The 21451-nt window shown below is 43.1% G+C and overlaps 1 protein-coding gene across 2 annotated transcripts in view; it reads left to right on the forward strand.

Moving 5' to 3' along the window:
- The first annotated feature begins 12728 nt into the window (after positions 1-12728).
- The window catches only part of si:ch211-267e7.3 (ADAMTS-like protein 2), a 77533-nt gene continuing 68810 nt past the window's right edge, over positions 12729-21451 (forward strand). For both annotated transcript variants that reach the window (XM_049599379.1, XM_049599380.1), the window contains exon 1: positions 12729-12842. In XM_049599379.1, coding sequence (XP_049455336.1) covers positions 12750-12842 — 93 coding nt within the window. In that variant the 5' untranslated portion in view covers positions 12729-12749. The remainder of the gene's footprint in view (positions 12843-21451) is intronic.

Here is a 21451-nt window from a genome sequence, read left to right on the forward strand (position 1 = left end):
TCTTAAGGGCATGTTGGAGAAAACACCAACAACACTGAGCTTTACCGATGAAGTAGACTTCATATGTGGTGTTCTTTTTCCTGAAGTAAGCATGACTGTGTAGGCTAATGCATTTATGGGTTCATGGCATATATATATATATATATATATATATATATATCAATCAATCAATCAATCAATTTTATTTATAAAGCCCAATATCACAAATCACAATTTGCCTCACAGGGCTTTACAGCATACGACATCCCTCTGTCCTTATGACCCTCACAGCGGATAAGGAAAAACTCCCCAAAAAAACCCCTTTGACGGGAAAAAAAAACGGTAGAAACCTCAGGAAGAGCAACTGAGGAGGGATCCCTCTTCCAGGACGGACAGACGTGCAATAGATGTCGTACAGAACAGATCAGCATAATAAATTAACAGTAATCCATATGACACAGAGAGAGAGAGAGAGAGAGAGAGAGAGAGAGAGAGATGCAGGTAATGACAGTAGCTTACAACAACATTAATGAAAGTAATAATATTATAGTTATGGTTCTGGTTACTGCGGTACAATATGTTGAAAGTATGTATTAATACCTGGCAGTATACATGTGTGACAATAATCATATGTGTATAATAACAGAAGAAGTATGACTAATGACTAATGATGGCAGCAGCAGGAGGCATCTGGCAGGACCATGGCAGCACAACCACACATGTCACGCTGTCCAGGCACCGCTGTGATATGAGTTAATCTGAGAGACAGTGGAGCACAAAGGCTCCGGAGAAGAAGCCGAGTTAGTGACATCCAGAATGGCCGAGTTAGCAAGATGCAGTAATAGAATACGAGAGAGAGAGTGAGAGAGACAGAGAGAGAGAGAGAGAGAGAGAGAGAAGGAGAGAAGGGGCCCGGTGTATTATAGGGGGGTCCTCCGGCAGACTAGGCCTAAGTCAGCCTAACTAGGGGCTGGTACAGGGCAAGCCTGAGCCAGCCCTAACTATAAGCTTTATCAAAGAGGAAAGTCTTAAGTCTAGTCTTAAATGTGGAGACGGTGTCTGCCTCCCGGACCGTAACAGGAAGATGATTCCACAGGAGAGGAGCCTGATAGCTAAAGGCTCTGGCTCCTGATCTACTTTTGGAGACTTTAGGGACCACGAGTAACCCTGCGTTCTCAGAGCGCAGTGTTCTGGTGGGATAATATGGCACTATGAGCTCTCTAAGATATGACGGAGCTTGACCATTTAGAGCTTTATAAGTTAACAGTAGGATTTTAAATTCAATTCTGGATTTTACAGGGAGCCAGTGCAGAGAAGCTAAAACAGGAGAGATATGATCGCGTTTCTTAGTTCCTGTTAGTACACGTGCTGCTGCATTCTGAATTAGCTGGAGAGTTTTTAAGGACTTACTAGAGCTACCTGATAATAGAGAGTTACAGTAATCCAGCCTTGAGGTAACAAAAGCGTGGACCAATTTTTCTGCATCTTTTCGGGTCAGGATAGGCCTAATTTTAGCAATATTACGCAGATGAAAAAATGCAGTCCGTGAGGTTTGCTTTAAATGAGAATTAAAAGACAAATCTTGATCAAATATTACTCCGAGGTTTCTTACGGTAGTGGCAGGGGCCAGAGCAATGCCATCTAGAGAAACTATGTCATCAGATAAAGAGTCTCTGAGTTGTTTGGGGCCAAGAACAATAACTTCAGTTTTGTCTGAATTTAACATCAGGAAATTGGTGCTCATCCAAGTTTTTATGTCTTTAAGGCAATTATGGAGTTTAGTTAATTGATTGCTTTCTTCTGGCTTCATTGATAAATACAACTGAGTATCATCCGCATAACAATGGAAATTTATAGAGTGATTTCTAATGATGTTACCTAAAGGAAGCATATATAGAGTAAACAGGATTGGTCCGAGCACAGAACCTTGTGGAACTCCAAAACAAACTTTAGTACGTAAGGATGGTTCATTGCGAACGTCAACAAATTGAAAACGATCAGATAAATAAGATTTAAACCAGCTTAGTGCTGAACCTTTTAAGCCAATTAAGTGATCCAGTCTCTGCAGTAGAATTTGATGGTCAATTGTGTCAAACGCCGCACTAAGATCTAATAAAACAAGTACAGAGACGAGTCCTTTGTCTGAAGCAATCAGAAGGTCATTTGTAATTTTAACTAGAGCTGTCTCAGTGCTATGATGCACTCTAAATCCTGACTGAAATTCCTCAAATAAATTATTATCCTGGAGAAAATCACACAGCTGGTCTGCGACTACTTTCTCAAGGATCTTTGACATAAAGGGAAGATTAGATATTGGTCTATAATTGGCTAACACCTCTGGATCCAGGGTGGGCTTTTTTAGTAGAGGTTTAATTACAGCTACCTTAAAAGACTGTGGTACATAGCCTGTTAATAAGGATATATTGATCATATCTAATATATGAGTGTTAACTAAAGGAAAGACCTCCTTAAGTAGCCTAGTTGGGATGGGGTCTAAGAGACACGTTGATGATTTGGATGAAGAAATCACTGCAGTCAATTCTTGAAGAGAAATTGGAGAGAAGCAATCTAAATATATATTAGATTTTACAGCTGTGTTTGAGGTTAGATAGGTACTATCTGAGGGCAAGAGGTCATGAATTTTGCCTCTAATAGTTAGAATTTTGTCATTAAAAAAGCTCATAAAATCATTACTGCTAAGGGCTAAGGGAATACGAGGCTCAATAGAGCTTTGACTCTCAGTCAGCCTGGCTACAGTGCTGAAAAGAAACCTGGGGTTGTTCTTATTGTCTTCTATTAATGCTGAGTAATAGTTTGCTCTGGCATTGCGGAGGCCCTCTTATAAGTTTTGAGACTGTCTGTCCAGATTAAACGAGATTCTTCCAGTTTGGTTAATCGCCAATTCCTTTCAAATTTTCGCGATATTTGTTTTAACTTACGGGTTTGACAGTTATACCAAGGAGTGAACTTTCTTTGTTTTTTTAACTTCTTTTTAAGAGGAGCTACAGAGTTGAGCGTTGTTCGTAGCGAGCCTACGGTGCTATCAACAAAATGATCAATTCGGGAGAGGTTAAAGTCGGCACGGGAAACCTCTGTTACTGAAGGTATTGGTATTGAATTTAACGACGAAGTAATCTTTTCCTTAAGTTTTGCGACAGCACTATCTGATAAACATCTAGTATAGTAACTGTTGCTGAGTGGCGTGTAATCGAGTAAAAAGAAATCAAAAGTAATCAGATAATGATCCGATAGCGAGGGATTCTGTGGAAAGACTTTTAGGTTATCAATTTCAATTCCATACGTCAGAACTAGATCGAGGGTATGGTTAAAACAGTGAGTGGGTTCATGTACACCCTGACTGAAGCCAATGGAGTCTAATAATGAGATAAACGCGGTAGCCAGGGAGTCATTATCAACGTCGACATGAATGTTAAAATCGCCTACAATAATAACTTTATCTGATTTAAGAACTAAACTGGATAAAAACTCTGAGAATTCAGATAAAAATTCAGAATACGGGCCAGGAGCACGGTACACTATAACAAATAATAGTGGCTGCGAGGTTTTCCAGGTCGGATGTAAAAGACTAAGAACGAGGCTTTCAAATGAATTATAATCTAGTTTAGGTTTAGGATTGATTAACAGGCTAGAGTTAAAAATGGCTGCAACTCCCCCTCCTCGGCCACTGCCTCGAGGAATGTGGGTATTATTATGACTGGGAGGAGTGGACTCATTTAGACTGTATATATGTATACATAAAAACAACACATATTGGCCATTTTTACACTTTATTCACTTGACACTGTCAGGGACCTCAGTAGTGTGAACCGGATACTCAAGAGTTTCCCAGCTCAGGGTAAGTCAATTCAGAGTTCAGGATTAGACTCAAAGTTTGTTGAACCTCCTACCTGGAATACCCCTCAGGTCAACATGCCACCATGTGGGTCACTCTCTCTCTGAGGGTGAGCTGTTTTAGGAGATAATTATCAAATAAACACCTCCGCCCTTTGGGCGCAATCAGAGCTTAATAATACAGCTGTGCAATCACCTGCCCAGTCTCTTTTTCTCTTCCTGGAGAGCGTGAGTATTGGTTTCAGATTGAGATTGTGTGATTTGGACAAATTTATCTGCCTTCTTCCTACAGGATCTGCTTGTTGCTTGCAGTAAGGAAGAGTGCGCGGATCATTTTGGATTTGGGTTAGTGTGGCGCTGCAGGGAGCCTCTTTTCCTGTGAGGGAGAAAGCTACCTCACGTGGCTGAATTGTTTGTTGTGATCTTCGACAAGGTTAGTAGTGTGCATTACCTGTTGTTTCGAGCTGAGAGGAACCGCTGCATCCGGGAGGTTGTATGCTACCTGAGTCTTCGTTCCACATGTTTGTTTTTGCTTTTAGTCCGAGAGACGGTCTTGACTCGTCAGACCAGCGGAGGACGATCCGCCGCTCGCAGAGGCGGAGATTGGACAGCTGCAGCGGCAGGTGCAGACTATGCAAAATACCCTGCAGGAGCTTATGCATGCTCAGCATCCTTTAGGGCTGCTTGATGTGACCAAGCCAGCTCCTGAGGTCTGGGATAAGGATCCAGATGTACTTTCTGTCGCAGCCTCTGGCAGTTTGGAAGGTCTGCATGACCTCCAGTCCAAGGAGGATGTCCAGTCGCTCTCTGATTTCGGGGATGCTTCTTCACAGGCTTCGGAGCCTGAGCAGATGGACCCTTCTGATAGAGCTGTGATTGCGAGGGCAGCAGCACACGCACAGCTGGTCTGCCAAGCTCTGTTTCCAGCTGCTTCAGTGTTTGACAGGGGTTCATGGCAGCGCAGGTCACACAGGCTCCCTGTCCTTTTTGATTTTATCTCTGAGCTGCAGTCATCATGGAGCGCTCCTAGCTCTTCCAAGGTCCCAGCTGGCCAACCTTGCAGGGGCGGAAACACATGGGCTGGCCATGGCCCCCGACTGTGCCCCACCTTTGCTCTGCAGCAGGAGCTGTGGCAAGGGCTGGCAGGGATGCCAATCATCCTAACAGATGCTGCAGGGCAACTGATAACCAGCTCCGCAGAGCTTATCATGCCTCATCTTTGGCGGCCAGACTGGTGTGCACCAATTCTTTGTTGCTGCTTTATTTGGAGGGCCTGCTGCAGGATTTGGCTTCAGCAGCCCTGAGTGATGAGATGGCTGAGATGCTCCGTGTGGCGGACATGTTGCTGCGGGGTACCAGTGCACATGCCCAGGTCCTTGGTCAGTCGATGGCCTCCATGGTCTAGGCACGCCGCCAAGTCTGGCTGTCACAGTCTAATCTGTCTGACCAGGACTGCATTGCTGTGCTGGTGGCTCCAGCAGTGCCTGGAGAGGTCTTTGGTCCACCCTGTGAGGCAGCCTTAGAACAGTCTCGTAGGCTGAGGGAGCTGACACGCTCTGTGAGGGGTGTGACAGCCTTACACTTGCGCTGGAGTCATGGGTCCTTTCCGGCCAGCTCTACAGCCTCCAGGGCGCTGCAACCTGCCACCCGGGGGTTCCTGGTTAGGGGCGGCCAGGCTCGCCAACGTTCCTTTCGCAATGAATGCAGTGGAACTGCTCATCTTGAGGGCACCAGACCTCAGTCAGCTGGTGGTCGGCCCCGTCGCTGACGGTTGTCAGCCTCCGGCCTCACGCTTCACTCCTCAGCACCTTGTTCACTGGCGCCAGTGTACTTGGTGCCCTTGGGTACTTAATACACTGGAGTCAGGGTACAGACTCCAGTTCAGAACCAGACCACTGCAGTTTTCAGGAATCATTCCTACTCTCCTACACACAGGGCAGGTTGTCAGTCCTTTGTGGTAGAGGTCGTGGCCCTTCTGCAGAAGGGGGCAATAACACCCGTCCCCAGCAGCGAGGCGCACCAAGGGTTTTATTCAACCTGCTTTTTGGTTCCAAAGAAGGACGGCAGCCTCCGTCCTATCTTGAACCTGAAAGGGTTCAACCACTTCCTAAAACACCTGCCCTTCCGTATGCTTGGTCTATCACGCCATCTGTCATCTATGAGGTGTGAGGACTGGTTCACTACCGTGGACCTGCGCGATGCGTACTTCCACATTCCTATACACGGAGACCACAGGAAGTACCTCCATTTTTTCTTTCAAGGCAATGCATATGAGTGCACCGTCCTCCTGTTCAGCCTGTCCTTGTCCCCTCGCACCTTCACAAAGTGCATGGAGGCAGCGCTGGCCCCTCTCCATCGTCAGGACATTTATATCTTAAATTACCTGGACGATTGGTTGGTTTACTCCCCAGCAGAACAACAGGCCTGGCTTGACACTGTGAAGGTGTTGAGCCACCTCAAGAACCTGGGGCTGGCTTTGAACAGGGAGAAGAGTTGCCTTGTTTCATCACGGCGGGTAGAATATTTAGGTTTGGTTCTGGATTCGACTTTAATGAGAGCTGTCCTGACCTTGAAAAGGACAGCAGTGATGATGGACAGCTTGTCACAGTTAACTGTAGGCAAGCACATCATAGTGAAGTGTGGCCGGAGGCTGTTGGGCCTCATGGCAGCAGCATCCCAGGTGGTGCCCCTAGGGTTGCTTCACATGCGGCCTCTGCAGCATTGGCTTGCCAGGCACAAGGTGAGCCCCCACAGGGATGGCCTGAGGACTATCCCGGTGTCATTGATTTGTCTTCCAGCAGTTGCATGGTGGACCACTGCCCTGGGCCTCAGGGAAGGAGTTCCACTGGGCCCAGTGTGCTCAAAGGTGACCATAACTACAGATGCCTCAGAGGCAGGCTAGGGGGCCCTATGGGAGAACCACCCGGCCCGGGGCCGGTGGGGTCCCTTTTGGAGAGGGACTCACATCAACTTGCTCGAACTGGAGGCAGTGTTTCGGGCCTTGGTATATTACCTTCCAGTAATTCAGGGGAAGCATGTGTTGGTCCGGACCGACAATTCAACCGTGGTTGCTTACATCAACCACTAAGGGGGTCTGCGGTCATGGTCCCTGCACGACTTGGCCCACAAAATCCTGCTCATGCTCGAGTTCATGCTCAAGGTGTGTCCCTGAAAGCCATCTACTAGTGAGCAAATGACTAGTGAATGTAGTGGCAGATCTCCTGTCCAGGGGCGGCCCCCTGCCAGGGGAGTGGCGGCTTCACCCGCAGATTGTGGATGCCATTTGGGCTCGGTTCGGAGAGGCCCAGGTAGACCTCTTTGCCTCACAGGAGACCACCCATTGCCCGCTGTGGTACTCCATAGCAGGTCCGGCGGGGACGTTTGGGGGTAGGCGGTCTGGCGGGCCGGTGGCCCCAGGCCATGTTGTATGTGTTCCCCCCTTTCCACTCATACGACTGTACTGGCCAAGATGGAGATGATGGAGGCCAGGATTCCGCTTGTGGCCCCAGACTGGAGACTGGATTGACTGGAGTCAGACCGGACATGTTGTCGCAGGCTCAAGGACAGCTCTGGCACCAGAATCCGGGGATTTATATACTGCATGTCTGGCCCTTGGAGGGGAGCCGCCCTGCGGCTTGAGTCCTACTGTTATGGCTACCCTGCAGGCGGCTAGAGCTCCCTCTACCAGGGTTCTTTATGCTGGCAGATTGAAAAGGTTTTGCCAGTGGTGTGCAGAGAAAGGCTGGAACCCGGCCTCTTGTGGGACACAAGGGGTCCTCTTGTTTTTGCAGTCACTGTTGGAGAGAGGGCTGACTGAATCCACCTTGAGGGACTATGTGGCGGCCATATCTGACCGTCACATCCCTATTGAGGGTGGGACGATGGGCTCGCAGCCCCTTCCTGGCCAGTTTTTGAAGGGGGCTAGGTGTATCCGGCCATCACAGTCTCCCATGGTCCCGTCATGGGATTTGCAGTTGGTGTTGCAGGCTCTGTCGGAGTCTCCTTTTGAGCCTTTGTCCAGTTTGAGGCTGGAGCTTCTTTCCCTCAAAATGGCTTTTCTTCTTGCCATGTCTTCAGTGAAGCGTGTCTCTGAACTGCATGCCCTGTCTGTGCATCCATCCTGTCTGATGTTGGGTGAGGTGGGCTCTGCCATCTCTCTCCTGCCAAATCCAGCCTTCTTAGCTAAGGTGCTCCCTCGATCTTTCGTGGTGCAGCCCTTGGTTCTGGAGCCCTTTCATATTCCACCACATGACTCGGTGGAGGCAGCTCAGTTACACTTGCTCTGTCCAGTTCAGTCCCTGAGGGTGCACTTCGCCTGTACAGTTCCAGTTAGACAGACTGACCGGCTCTTTGTCTGCTATGGGGGAGCCAGGCTGGGCCATGCTCTGTCCAAGCAGCGGTTGGCCCGCAGGGTTGTCTAGGCCATAGCTCTGGCCTATGACAGTGCTGGAGTCCCTCCCCCTGGGGGGGTGGTGGCCCACTCCACCAGAGGGATGGCCACCTCTTGGGCACTCTTCAAGGAGGCTCCCTTTGTGCGGCAGCCAGTTGGGCCTCTTCTGGGACATTTGCAAGGTTCTACAGGCTAAATGTTGGCTCATCAATAGCCTCTGAGGTGTGTGGTCCCTGCCATGCTGGGTCATGGCTTCAGGGTTGGTATTCACCTGGTGGTTGTGTTTGTTATGGGCCTTATTCTGTTCATAAAAAGGGGAACAGAAAAGGTGGACGGTGTTTTCTTGTTGACCTTCATGGTCTTGGCTGTTGTGCCCCGAGGTTTTATTTTTCTTCAATAAAAAAAAAGTGTGTTCTGATCAGTGAACTGTTGTCCTGAGTGTTTTCAGCCTCATTACACCTCCTGCCTGACCTTATTTGCTATTCAGTTGACCCATACGGTGGCGTGTTGACCTGATTAGAAATAAAACGGATGGTTACAGAAGGTAACCGTGGTTCTATGAATGAAGGTCAACACGCCAGCTTGCATTGTCATTCAGTAGGCTGGTTTGGCCACTACCAGAGAAAAGAGACTGGGCGGGTGATCGCACAGCTGTATTAGTAAGCTCTGATTGCACCCAAAGGGCGGAGGTGTTAATTTACTAATTATCTCCTGAAACAGCACAACCTCGGAGAGAGTGACCCATACGGTGGTGTGTTGACCTTCATTCTGTGACGCCCCTCCCACTGTCTTTAAGAATGTTTCAGCCAGCCTCATCAGGCAGTTGGCTGACACGGGAGGGTCGTTACCTTGATTAGACTCACCTGGGCTTCCAAACTATAAAAGCTGCCTAATCTGTTCACTTGGTATCTCCCTTCCTTTCAGCAGACATTCACTGAGCATCATTGGTTTTGGTTTGCACCTTCAACACCTCCAAAGCACACCTGACACTCACCCATGCATGGCTTTCATGACTGACTTTGCTGACCTACACACTCCATTGATTACTAAAGTTAATTTGAGTTTAATAAATTCAGCTTGTTTTAAGTAAATCTTTTGTGTGGACTCCCTTCTTGTCACATACACTGAGCCAGTTTGTGATCAATGGGGGCTCATCCAGGATCCGTTTGTGACAAATAGGGGCTTGTCGGATCCGTTTGGTAAGGCTAAATCTTGCCTTAGTGTTACACATTAGGCTTGATTTGTTATATATGATCAATCTGGTTTGTGACTTGTAGTTTGTTAATGCTAAATTGAGGTTAAGCACTTTTGAGGAGTACACTTTATAGTGTTTTGGTATTAGCATTGTGATTGAGACCTTTGGGAGTATCACACAATTTTTGTTTGTTTAGTTCTTTGTAGTTCATTTTGGTGGATGTTGGAAGGGAGCATCATTTGTCCACCCTTTCTTTGATTGTAAACCCATGTTTGGAATTTGGAAAAAAAAGTACTGGTGCATGTAACTGGTGAATATAGCCACATTAGTTGAAGGAGCCAGGCATCCCCTCTATAGGTTGAAGTGGTTCATCTCAACAGGAGATCAACCAGTTTGTTGTTTTCACTTAGTGTGGCAGAGAATGTGGTTGAAGACATTGTCTTGGGAGCATTTCCCTGGTTTCCTGAGGATTGCCAGTTTCTGGTTGCCTTTTGGGTTCCGGTGGAACCAGTGCATAAGTTCCCACCACCAGTATCTGTCTGAAGACTAGGTTTGAGATCAATTAGCTAGTAAGTGTGACCTGAGGGATATTTCACAAAACCAAGATAAGGGATTAAGCTGGAATATGTTGGTTATCCTCGCTGAACTTAGCCTCAAGTCAGTTGTGTGAAAGCAGGTCAAATTTAACCCTTCAACCTTCACCTTCAACACCTCCACAACACACCTGACACTCACCCATGCATGGCTTTCATGATTGACTTTGCTGACTTACACACTCCATTGATTACTTCAGTTAATTTTAGTTTAATAAATTTGGCTTGTTTTAAGTAAATCTTTTGTGTGGACTCCCTTCTTGTCACATACACTGAGCCAGTTTGTGACAATTCATAGAACCACGGTTACCTCCTGTAACCATCCGTTCTGGGATGCAGTGTCAACTTCAGCCTGTTACTGATTGTCAGTATTCAAAATACACTTATGTTTTCACAGGAAATGTAAAGTTTGCATACAGTGTCTTTCAAAATAAACACACATTTTTTTCCCTTCAGTAATAAACACGTGGTTACGTTTAGCCAACACACACACGTGGTAGGGTTTAGGAAAAAAGAGCAGGGTTTGGCTTTACAATCTTATGGTTGGCCTAGTTCGTCTGTGTCCGACGCGAGAAGTCACTGACCAAGCACCAGCTTTTGACGGCTTTGGAGTGAGACCAGGGGTGCGTCCCAAGTCCCTTAAAATTACTGCTAACCATCTAACCTAGCCTCCTTACCTAACTGTTTAGTCCCTCCCACTTAGGAAAACATGCAAGGAGTCAGGAGTTAGGAGTGAGGAGCGAGGATTGCTGATTAAGAGACATGAGATGGCCTTACTCTGAAGCATCACGTAAAGCGATGTCCTTTTATGATGACGGCGCAACAGCTGGATCTGCTCCATAACGGAGCCAGCTTTTGGTGTACATCCCAAGTCACATTATATTCGCTGATCAAAGCCGTAACCCCCAACCCACCTGCCGTCATGACTTTGGTAACACACTTTTGCATGTATTACCATTGTTATTGAGTCATTTGCCGAAGTTTGTCACAGTTAAAGAATGATCTGTAGCCCTGCCACTGTCACTGTGATGAGCATCATTATTTATTATTATTATCATCATTATTATCACTATTATTAAATCCACTCGTTCAACAAGTCAGCTGCTGAGTGAATAAGACATATCAGACCTGTCAGTCTACCTCAGTCAATTCAATTTTATTTATAAAGCCCAGTATCACAAATCACAATTTGCGTCACAGGGCTTTACAGCATACTACATCCCTCTGACCTTAGGACCCACACAGCGGATAAGGAAAAACTCCCCCCAAAACTCTTTAACGGGCGGAAAAAACGGTAGAAAGCTCAGGAAGAGCAGCTGAGGAGGGATCCCTCTTCCAGGACGGACAGACGTGCAATAGATGTCGTGCAGAACAGATCAACATAATGAATTAACAGTAATCCGTATGACACAGTGAGACATAAAGAGAGACAGCGAGAGAGACAGAGAGAGATGCAGGACAGACAGTAATGACAGTAGCTAACAACAACGTTAATGAAAGTAATAATATCAATTAATATTAATATTAATAATTAATATTACCTACAGCCTATTAAACATTATTCCACTCACATGACACGCAGGACAATTAATGATGGGCAAATGTGTGTGTGTGTGTGCGTGTGTGCGTGGTGTTATAACAACACGTGTGGTTCTGGACATGAGCACCTGCACATTTAACAGCCACACATCACTGACAGTCCGCTGAACAACGCAATGGGTTGTGAATGAAATAAACTTAATTACAACATGACAATCTTGCACGAAATATCATTAACGTTACTCTTTGTAGTCACGTAGGCATGTGAATTACAGCGTTTCATTGCAAAGAATGCATGTAAAGGGTACACTTGCGCTGCCATCTCGTTCAAATGAGCCAGATGCAGGGGGCGGGTATTTATACATCAGGGCCTCAAGCTGAAAAAGACTTCCTGTTAGGAACCTCTCGTGTTACCTTACTCATTGCACCTAACAGATCCCTCCTAACTCCTAACGCGAACTCCTTACTGGCAGGAATAAGAGACATGAGACGACCTTAAAGATGGTGGACCTCAAAGGACTTCCGGTTCAAGTAAGGAGTTAGGAGTTAGCAGTATAAAATTAAGAGACTTGGGACGTACCCCAGGTTGGTGAATGTAAATGTCCTGTGTTTGAAGTAGCCTATCTCAGTTTGCCAATAAAGGTGTTCTGCTTTGACAGTCGGGCTGGGTAAAATGTGGTTTTGGTCACTGTGTGTTTGAGGAAGGATCATCCATCCTGTCTGTCTTTCTTTCATTTTTCTTCTGTATAGTATAGCAGAGCTCTTAAGCTATTTAGAATAGTATGGTATGAAGAGCTAAGACATTTGGATTATAATTAACATTGACAAATGATCAGGAAGTGTCCCACTTTACTAGTATTCACCCCATATCATGTAGGCCTACTATAGTCCTATAGCCTGTAATATAACTTAAAAAACTGTACAAATTATGTTCAGGACACTTATATGAATTTCAAAATACCATCCCGAAACAACTGAAGCTGAAACATCATGTGGATGTCAAGACTGAGACCGAAGTGGGGGTATGGTGTCCGTGTGTACGCGCGTACCTAGGGGTGTGGGCGCGAGCGAGAGCAGAAGGCGTAGCTACATCAAAAGGGGGTCGAAATGGGAGGAGGAAGGAGGGCAGAGGGAGAGGAGTGAGGAGGGGAGCCGACGTAAGGGGAGGGGAAGTGTAGTCGGTCCATGACATGAATGAACCATGTTCGGTAACGGAGGCTTAGCTCTCCCGGTTTGCTCCTTTCTCCTACTACACCTCCCGGTTCTCCCGCTAACGAACAACTGGTCCGTTAAGGTAAATAGCTCGCGGAATAGCCGTTTGTTCATCTCACAAATCTGTATGCATTTGCAAAATGGTTAAACGTTATGAAGGGGGGACTGGGGAGTTTGCTCTAGTGGAGAGTAGTTACACATAAGTCTGTCACTTTGACTCTGTCTTGCTTATCGTCAAGGGCACTGTCTAGTTTCACCATATAAATTAGCCTAATTCTTGGAGTCATTTTCAATTCGGCTAAGATGTAATCGACTCAGCGATAATGTCTGAATTAAATTTCAGTCTCTAAAGTAGCTCGGGCTTCGAGAACCCATATAACCATAGTGTTTTGTGTTGTGAAGGTAAGCTAACTGTTTCCAAATGCGGGAATGTCACTGTTCCCCTTCGGCGAGCCTCCTAGAAAAGTTGATACTTTGTTGAATTAGTGGGATGCATGGGTGCATATGTTGCATCAAGGAATTAACGGTAACGACTTGGAAAACGGCTGTCTAACATGTTTACATTAGACGACAAACAGGGCAGCAGTACAATGACATACATCATGTAAATTATAAATGGTTTATGGTGTACGCTTTGTCCACAACAGATGAGTGTGACCTGTTATACTGTGTGGTTTATCTGAAGAACCAGACTAAAATACTTTCCCAGAGGGGTTCGATGTTTGAACTGTCATTCTGCTTCTCCCAATTCAACTTGCCCGTTTGTTTATGGTATAGCTAAAAACAGCAGCTTTGTTGAACTTGACCACTTCATCCAAGCAGTGCACGCAAATATTAGTGTTTTATCATTTAGGTAGATGGTTGCAAATCATGTGAATAACAGGTTTATTTAAGATCCCATGGGACTGTTCTTTACTTGTCGGTTGGCTAGGGTGTGACTTTATTTTTTTTTATTTTGACTCCCTGAAGCTACAAATATTTTCCCTTGAGTCTCCCTGAGTGACTAGTGCAAAATACACGACCATCCCTCCATCATAAATTAGCCTAGTTATTCGATTTTTAAAGCTTACCCTCTGATGTTTGAAAGTTAAGACAAATCCTGGAGTTGAAAAAAGCCTCGGTTTTTCACACTTGTCCCACATGCCGGTTAGCTCGTGCAAATGTGGTTTGTTTATGGCCATATTTCTGAGATGTAAAGTGATTTGGTGAAATATCGCTATTTTAAGCCAGATTTGGTTACGTTTTTTTCTGACAGAAGCGAGTGTCACACATGATGTGTCCAAGGACTGTAGGAAATTTGAGAATTCAACAATAATTTCTGTTTTACAGTGTCTGGCTATGATAAATGGTGTCATTTTTAAAGAAATCATTCCTTTCAAACCTGCTGTGTTGTTTTCTTAAAAAAAATCTGCCACAAAATAGCCTACATACAAAATACATTTAGATTTGTATGCCCCTCCCCTATGCCAAAGTAAGTCCTCCCTCAGCACTTAGAAGACAATTTGACTTGCCTCCCCCTTTTTGGAGAGTCTCTTCAGCGTTCTTTGTGTGCTGTCTGTTAACTCAAATTTTCACATTATGTTACAAAGACTTGTGTACTTGTGATTGTCTCCAGTGCTCCTGTTACTCCATTCAGAACTGTGGGAGTGTAAGCAGTATACTTGATTTTCAGAGAATTTTTATCTACTGCTCTTGTTGAGCACACTTGTAAATTAAACATTTTGGTAATATGGTCTCTAAGTTGCATCTAACATTAACTTATTGAGATACAGCTTATTGCAGTATAGATGGAGGAACAGCCACACAGAAAAAATAGCAGTTTTGTCAGTATCACAACCAATGATATTTGCAGTAACAGCTTTGGTTCACATATAGTGCTTCACTATTTATTTTATCCTTGCTAATATCCCCTAAAGGAAATATTTAACTATAGCTCTCCTTGTTATATTGTTGTGGCAGAGGATAAGTGGTTCAGTAATTTAGCCTGTCAAATGAACATGAACTGTCTCAACCTTTTGGCCAGCAATTGCAGGATGAACAACATTTCTGCCTTAATGTTTGAACGTGACATCACTGACCATTTGACTACATTCTTCACTGTGGGCTAAATGACCAGCAGGGTGACTAACAAACTAACCTATTGATCTTCTGCCTGACCAAAAGGCTTACACAGTGTTAAATTAAGTAAGGACGACAACATGGTGACAGCCAGCAGTGAGCCTATCAGAGTGCCTTGGGGTCTCATGGTTGAAACTCTAAACAGATGCATTACCAAAGGCTGTGTAAACCATTGTTTGCAAACTCTTTTTCTGAACAAAACTCACAGTTCTTCTAAACCATAAACACTGCTTGGTTTCTATGCACATGAATGGACTGAACATTAATGCCCCACAGATAGCTGATAAAATGGCCCTTATTTGTCTGGTTAGCACTGTGTTTATCATTCAGTCCATTCATTCTTGCCAATGAAAGAAAAACACATACTGTGTAGTGCACTTAAAAGAGGTCTGGGTTTCTGGATTTGAAACTGAGATGTGTGGATTAAATTGACTACACATAAAGTCACATCAAATTGATGGCAGCAGTAGAAAAGGAAAGTTGTGTAGTGCACACAACAACTGGCATGACATCTAAAATGTTTTTTTTGGCAGACTATTGAAAGACATTGTCTTCCAACGATGCCAAAGAAGTCTTTGCACATTATTACACACAAACGGAATGCACCATAGCAACAGTGAGGTAATGCCTTCTATTTTAAGGTTTGGATTTATTGTGTTAACATCTCTTAGTTTAAAACAGCAGTCATTAGTTTTCCTTTCAAGACATGGAGAGATGAATTGCAACTGTGTATCACTGAGATGGTAAACTATTTGTCAGTCTGGGAAAATATATAGCCTGCTATGTCATTGGACATGCCACCCATGGCCCTCTCATGCTGCCTGCCATTTACTTTATTAGCACTTATGAGCAGGTACTGTAATGGCTGTGTGCACTGCACTAAGCTTTCAAGGTATATTACTGACATACCATATGTATGCACATATTAAAATGTGTTCGTATTTGTGAAAAATGTAAGTGCGCTTTTTTTTTTTTTTTTTTTTAAATCAAATCTAATATCCAAGAGCCACTTTAGCAAACCAGCTCAATCTTACTTTGTAATAAAGAAAAAGTGATGGATTTTAAGGAACATTTTCAAATTTGTATTCCTGGCCTTGCGCTTGGACAGTCAAAGTGGACTCCATATTGGAACTTGACTGATAATATGAGTTTTCAGGCTGATAATGATATTTAATATTTGAGATGAGAAATCTGACAAAATGGGCGGCACGGTGGTGTGGTGGTTAGCACTCTCGCCTCACAGCAAGAGGGTTGCCGGTTCGATCCCGGGCGTGGGAGCCCTTCTGTGCGGAGTTTGCATGTTCTCCCCGTGTCAGCGTGGGTTCTCTCTGGGCACTCCGGCTTCCTCCCACAGTCCAAAGACATGCAGATTGGGGACTAGGATAATTGGTAACTCTAAATTGTCCGTAGGTGTGAATGTGAGCGTGAATGGTTGTTTGTCTCTATGTGTCAGCCCTGCGATAGTCTGGCGACCTGTCCAGGGTGTACCCTGCCTCTCGCCCAATGTCAGCTGGGATAGGACCCTCAAGAGGATGAAGCGGTTAGAAGATGAATGAATGAATGAATGAAATCTGACAAAATATGTAATTTTATAAAAACTTAGCATTTAAACAAACATTTCATGAGATGCCTTAAGTTCGGTTATTAAAGAATACTGACAGACACATTGAGCAGGACATTAAACAGATGAAAAATAAATTTGCCAGTGCTGACTGGTGGACAAACTATGTAACAGTGACACTGTTTGTAAATTACCATAACCATATCATAAATATATGTAGGCTTTTTTGATTCAAGTCTGATGTCTGAGAGCCACTTTAGCAAACCAGCCCAATCTTGCTTTATAATTAAGGAATATTGCTAAAAAATTGATAAATTTAAGGGACAGTGACATTTTCACATAGGTATTCTGACCTTGTGCCTGGACAGTCAAAGTAGACTCCATATTGGAGCCTGACTGATAATGGGAGTTTTTAGGCCAAGAATGAGGCAGATATTTGAGATGAGAAATCTGATAAAAAAATATACCAAATTATTAAAAAAAAAAAAAAATCTTAAACCCATAAGTAAACATTTAAGTGAGATGTCTTAAAGGTGAAGTGTAAGATTTCAGGGGATTTAGTGGCGCTCAGTGGTGAATTGCAGATTGCAACCTGCTAAAACTTCTCTCAACCAGAATTCCTGCAGTGTTCATTGTTCAGGAGGTTTTTACTGGGAGCTGAATTATCCACAGAGGTCTCCTCCTCTCTAAAACAAACAGACCAGGTGATTCACACCTGTAAGAACACTGAATAAAGCAGTTTCACGTTACCAATCAGTGTATCTCTGACGCTGTTTGGCATCTCAGAGACGGGTGGCTTGCCCACAACATACTGTTGTGTGCTCACCCCTTTTCTTTCATAAGTTAGTGTGCTCACCTTTCTCTGATCCAGATGGTCAAGAGGTTTTTACCGTAAGAGAGGTTATCCGCAGAGGTCTCTTCCTTTTTACAAAACAAACCACTGAATAACGTAGTTTCACGTTTTAAATCCATGTATTTCCAGTGCAGTTTGTAATGTTGGTGTGGGCGGCTTGTCCAACACATGCTAATGTGTGGTCACCTTTTTTCTCTGATAACATAAGATCCAGACATTTAGGTAGTTTTTGCCAGAAACTGAATTATCCACAGCGGTCCCCTCCTCTTCAAAACAAAGGGACTAGATGTTTAGAACAGCTAGAAACGCTGAATTAAGTAGTTTCACGTTACATGTCAGTGTAACTCTGGCGTTGCTCATTGCTTTTGGGCTTGTTAGTACAGTGGGTGATGCAAAAACACAAATGACCCTATCTGGAGCCAGTGTTTGGTTTCCATTCTGGGCTACTGTAGAAACATACCCGCTCCCTATGTAGATACAAATGGCTCATTCTAAGGTAAGGGGAACACAACAATTCACATTTTCAGTTCATTATACACTAAACATACTCATTATATTATATTTCATCCTACACCCTGGACCTTTAGTGGTTAGAACAGTGACAGACACCTTGAGCAGGACATTTTACAGTTGAAAAATAAACTTGTCAGTACTGCCTGGTGGACAAACTATTAACAGTGACACTATTTCTAAATTACCTTTAATATATTTTAGATTTAGTATTTCTGTACATATATGTGAATATAGCTGTATCTGTGATAAGCTAATATTATCAAATTGCCATGCCAATATCTGCTTGGCTGTACTCCATACCTTTAGCCTCTTCAAAATCCTGCCGCCGGAGTTGAATTGAATTTTTGTGTTTGAACTGTGAATATTAATACTGAATATTCTTGATAGTTGATTCATAAACACAGTCATAAATGGTTATTTGTATTTTTATTTCTGTTGTAAATGTAAACATACAGGACAGGCTATTTAGCAGTGTCAGTCACCACTGTATCTTATTCCAGCACAGGAAGGCTGTAGGGAAATTACATTGAGGGGATATGGTAACAATACAGGTTAACATAAAAGAGTTTCCATTGCCATACCACATCACCACATCCTGATTTGATAGCAAAGCCCAAAACCTTACTCAGGAAGAAATGTAAGCATGCTTTTTGTACACCGAAGTGTTTTAAATATTTCCAGTCCAACAAACACTTTGCACGGCTAATCTCCAGCCCTTTGTTTAGTCACACTGTAAAAAGGTTGCTGTAAAGTAGTTACTAGCAGCTGGATGCCAGGTAGTTACTGTTAATTTTTACAATTTTATTTCTACATTTTAATTCTTAGTGTCATTACTGTATTTTCATTAACAGCAGCACTGATATACTTTCATTTACATATTATTACAGTATTTTCATTTACAGTATCATAACAGTATTTTCATTTACAGTGCTATTACTGTTTTTTAACTGCAGTATTGTAATCAACTGTCAAATTGATTTACAGTAGAGAAAAAAAGTAAAAAGTAAAAGTAAAAGTAAAGAAGTATTTTCCCACTTTCCTTTGCTATTTACAGTAACATAGTATAGGCGCGTACATAGTATCTTACTGTACATATTACAGTAAGACACTGTAAAAATTGATTATGGTGTACTGAACCATGAAAATGCACTGGTGTTGTTGCAATGCATCATCCCATCAAACATAAAGTTGTGTCTATTTGTGACATCTGACTAGGGGTGTAACGGTACACGAAAATCACGGTTCGGTACGTACCTCGGTACACAAGTCACGGCTCGTTTTTTTTCGATACAGTAATAAAAAAAATAGACAACTATTAAATATCTTGTACTTTATTGGTAACCTTATTAAAACGTACCACCACAGCAGTTTACTCTTTTTTACACAATTTTTCAATGAAACAAGTTATATATATATATATATATATATATATATATATATATATCTACATGTATATATAGGTCAACAGTAAATCTGGCATTCTATTGGTTGGGGGATATTGACAGGGTTGTTACACAAAAAAATCCAAGCGCAGGGCAGAAATCTGAGAGCAGAAATTCCACGAGCGCACAGAAACAGTTTGAGCGCGAGGAGAAAAGCTGAAGCAAGCACACACTGAGTGCGAGCACACAGTTTGAGCTGAAACAGAGTAGATCCAAGCGCAAGCAGAGGCTATTTGAGTGCGAGGGTAGGGTTTTTGAACGTGAAGTCAATAAATAATGCTCTCAAACTGATAGACCACTCTCTTGAATAAAGATAGGGATAAAGCTCCATGGATTGGTCCGAGCAAAGAACCGTGTGGAAAACTTAAGTACGTAAGGATGATTCATCATGAACATGAACAAACTGAAAACGATCAGATATACAAGATTTAAACCACCTTAGTGTTTCTGCTCATGAATCATACAAATATTCAAAACATGCACATGCATGTGCGCACTCACGCGCGCACACACACACACACACACACACACACACACACACACACACACAGGCCCGCGTACACACACACAAACACTGTAGAGATGTGTGTGTTTATGTGTCAAATTAGCCAGAGGCTAATCTGACAAAGTAAGGAGCCTGTGTGGGCTTGCTTAGGATGCTATTGAGACAACACAGCAGTGGGACTTTGAGCCTTGATGTGTGTGTATATTTGTGTTGTTGTTGTGTGTGTGTGTGTTGTGTAAAAAATACCACCTTACTGAGAAATCAAATCAATTCCTTCTGATACATGGCAAACCAAATGTCCACTTCTAGCTTGATGTGGTGCAGATTTGTCAGTTTAAAATTTTACATTAACTCTAATTTCACTAACACTTCAGTTACTCTGATACACACCTGGAGATATACATTGTGTCAAGACTCCACCACTAGCCTTTCAAATTCAAAATGCTTACTGATGTGAAATTTTAACACTGACTCCAGTGATGAACCCTTCATATTGTACATGTTTTCATTGAGCAAGATACAAATGTTTAACTGATGACATGATGAACCGATTTTTTTTGTGCTGCATTTTTTGTAGCTCTTAGAATAGTAGCTATCCAAAAAAGTGAAACATTGTCACATTTATTAATAGACAATTTCACAGAGCTTCAGGTTGTTTCATCCAAACAAACCTGCAGAAACTATCTGATCCTGTTTATAATCTGTTTTAGCCTTTGTAACTTAATATTCAAGTATTCCTTTAAAATAGTATTCAAGATTTATCCAGTGGGTGAAGACTGTTAACAAGAAGACTAAATCAAAATGAAACAGCTGACTGTAAACGAGCCAGCTGAATGGATGGGTGGCAGTGAGCAGGGGGGCTGCTTAGAGGAAACTGGGCTGAAAATAACATCGTTTATTCTACCATGATTCACATCTTTACACAAAGGAACACATTTTTTGACCAACAACCAGTTTATCACATAAAAAAGTGAAATTTTCCTTAGCATTCTGAATAGAAATAGATGTGGTTCTTGTCAAACTCCAAACTCTGTCCTTACTTTTCTGCACAGTTGTACTTAGCCAAGATAGAAATAATATATTTTACCTCACGTGCAGGTTCAATGGAATGTGTTGTTGCTCAACTCAGTGAAAGCTCATCACAAGTGTAGTGTTCAGCATATTAAACTTGTAGACGGTTAGGTAAGGTTACTTTTGTGACCTATCGCTGTGTTTCCAGTGGCTGTTAAGGCACAAAAAATTGTTAACTTTTATGCCTCTGCGCCGGTAATGGCTGGAGGCATTATGTTTTCAAGTTGTCTGTCTGTTCCAGGGGTTAAAGTTCAATGATGACATGCTTGCCCAGAGGCGAAATTTCGACGTAACTGCCTGTTTAATTCACATCAAGCGCGATACAATTTTGCAAACAGCCTATGATTTAGCGTCTAAAAATAAATAGCACCAAGGCAAAAAAGAGATGTAGGAGCTATAAGTCAAAAAGTCTGGTGACAACTGAAAGTTTAATCTTTATTTATAAACTCATTATGCTATAAAAGTTTAATCTGAAAAGTAATGACTAAAGCTATAATGTTTTTGTTCGTTTTGATAATAAACACGTTCCTTTGCAACACATACATTTCTGTTTCTTCATTTTGTGACTGCAACATCAAGCCCCCTGCTCTGGAAAAGATTTCAGATTTCAGGCACACAAATCTTCTGT

The sequence above is a fragment of the Epinephelus fuscoguttatus genome, linkage group LG15, assembly GCF_011397635.1.
Source record: "Epinephelus fuscoguttatus linkage group LG15, E.fuscoguttatus.final_Chr_v1".
NCBI lineage: Eukaryota > Metazoa > Chordata > Actinopteri > Perciformes > Serranidae > Epinephelus > Epinephelus fuscoguttatus.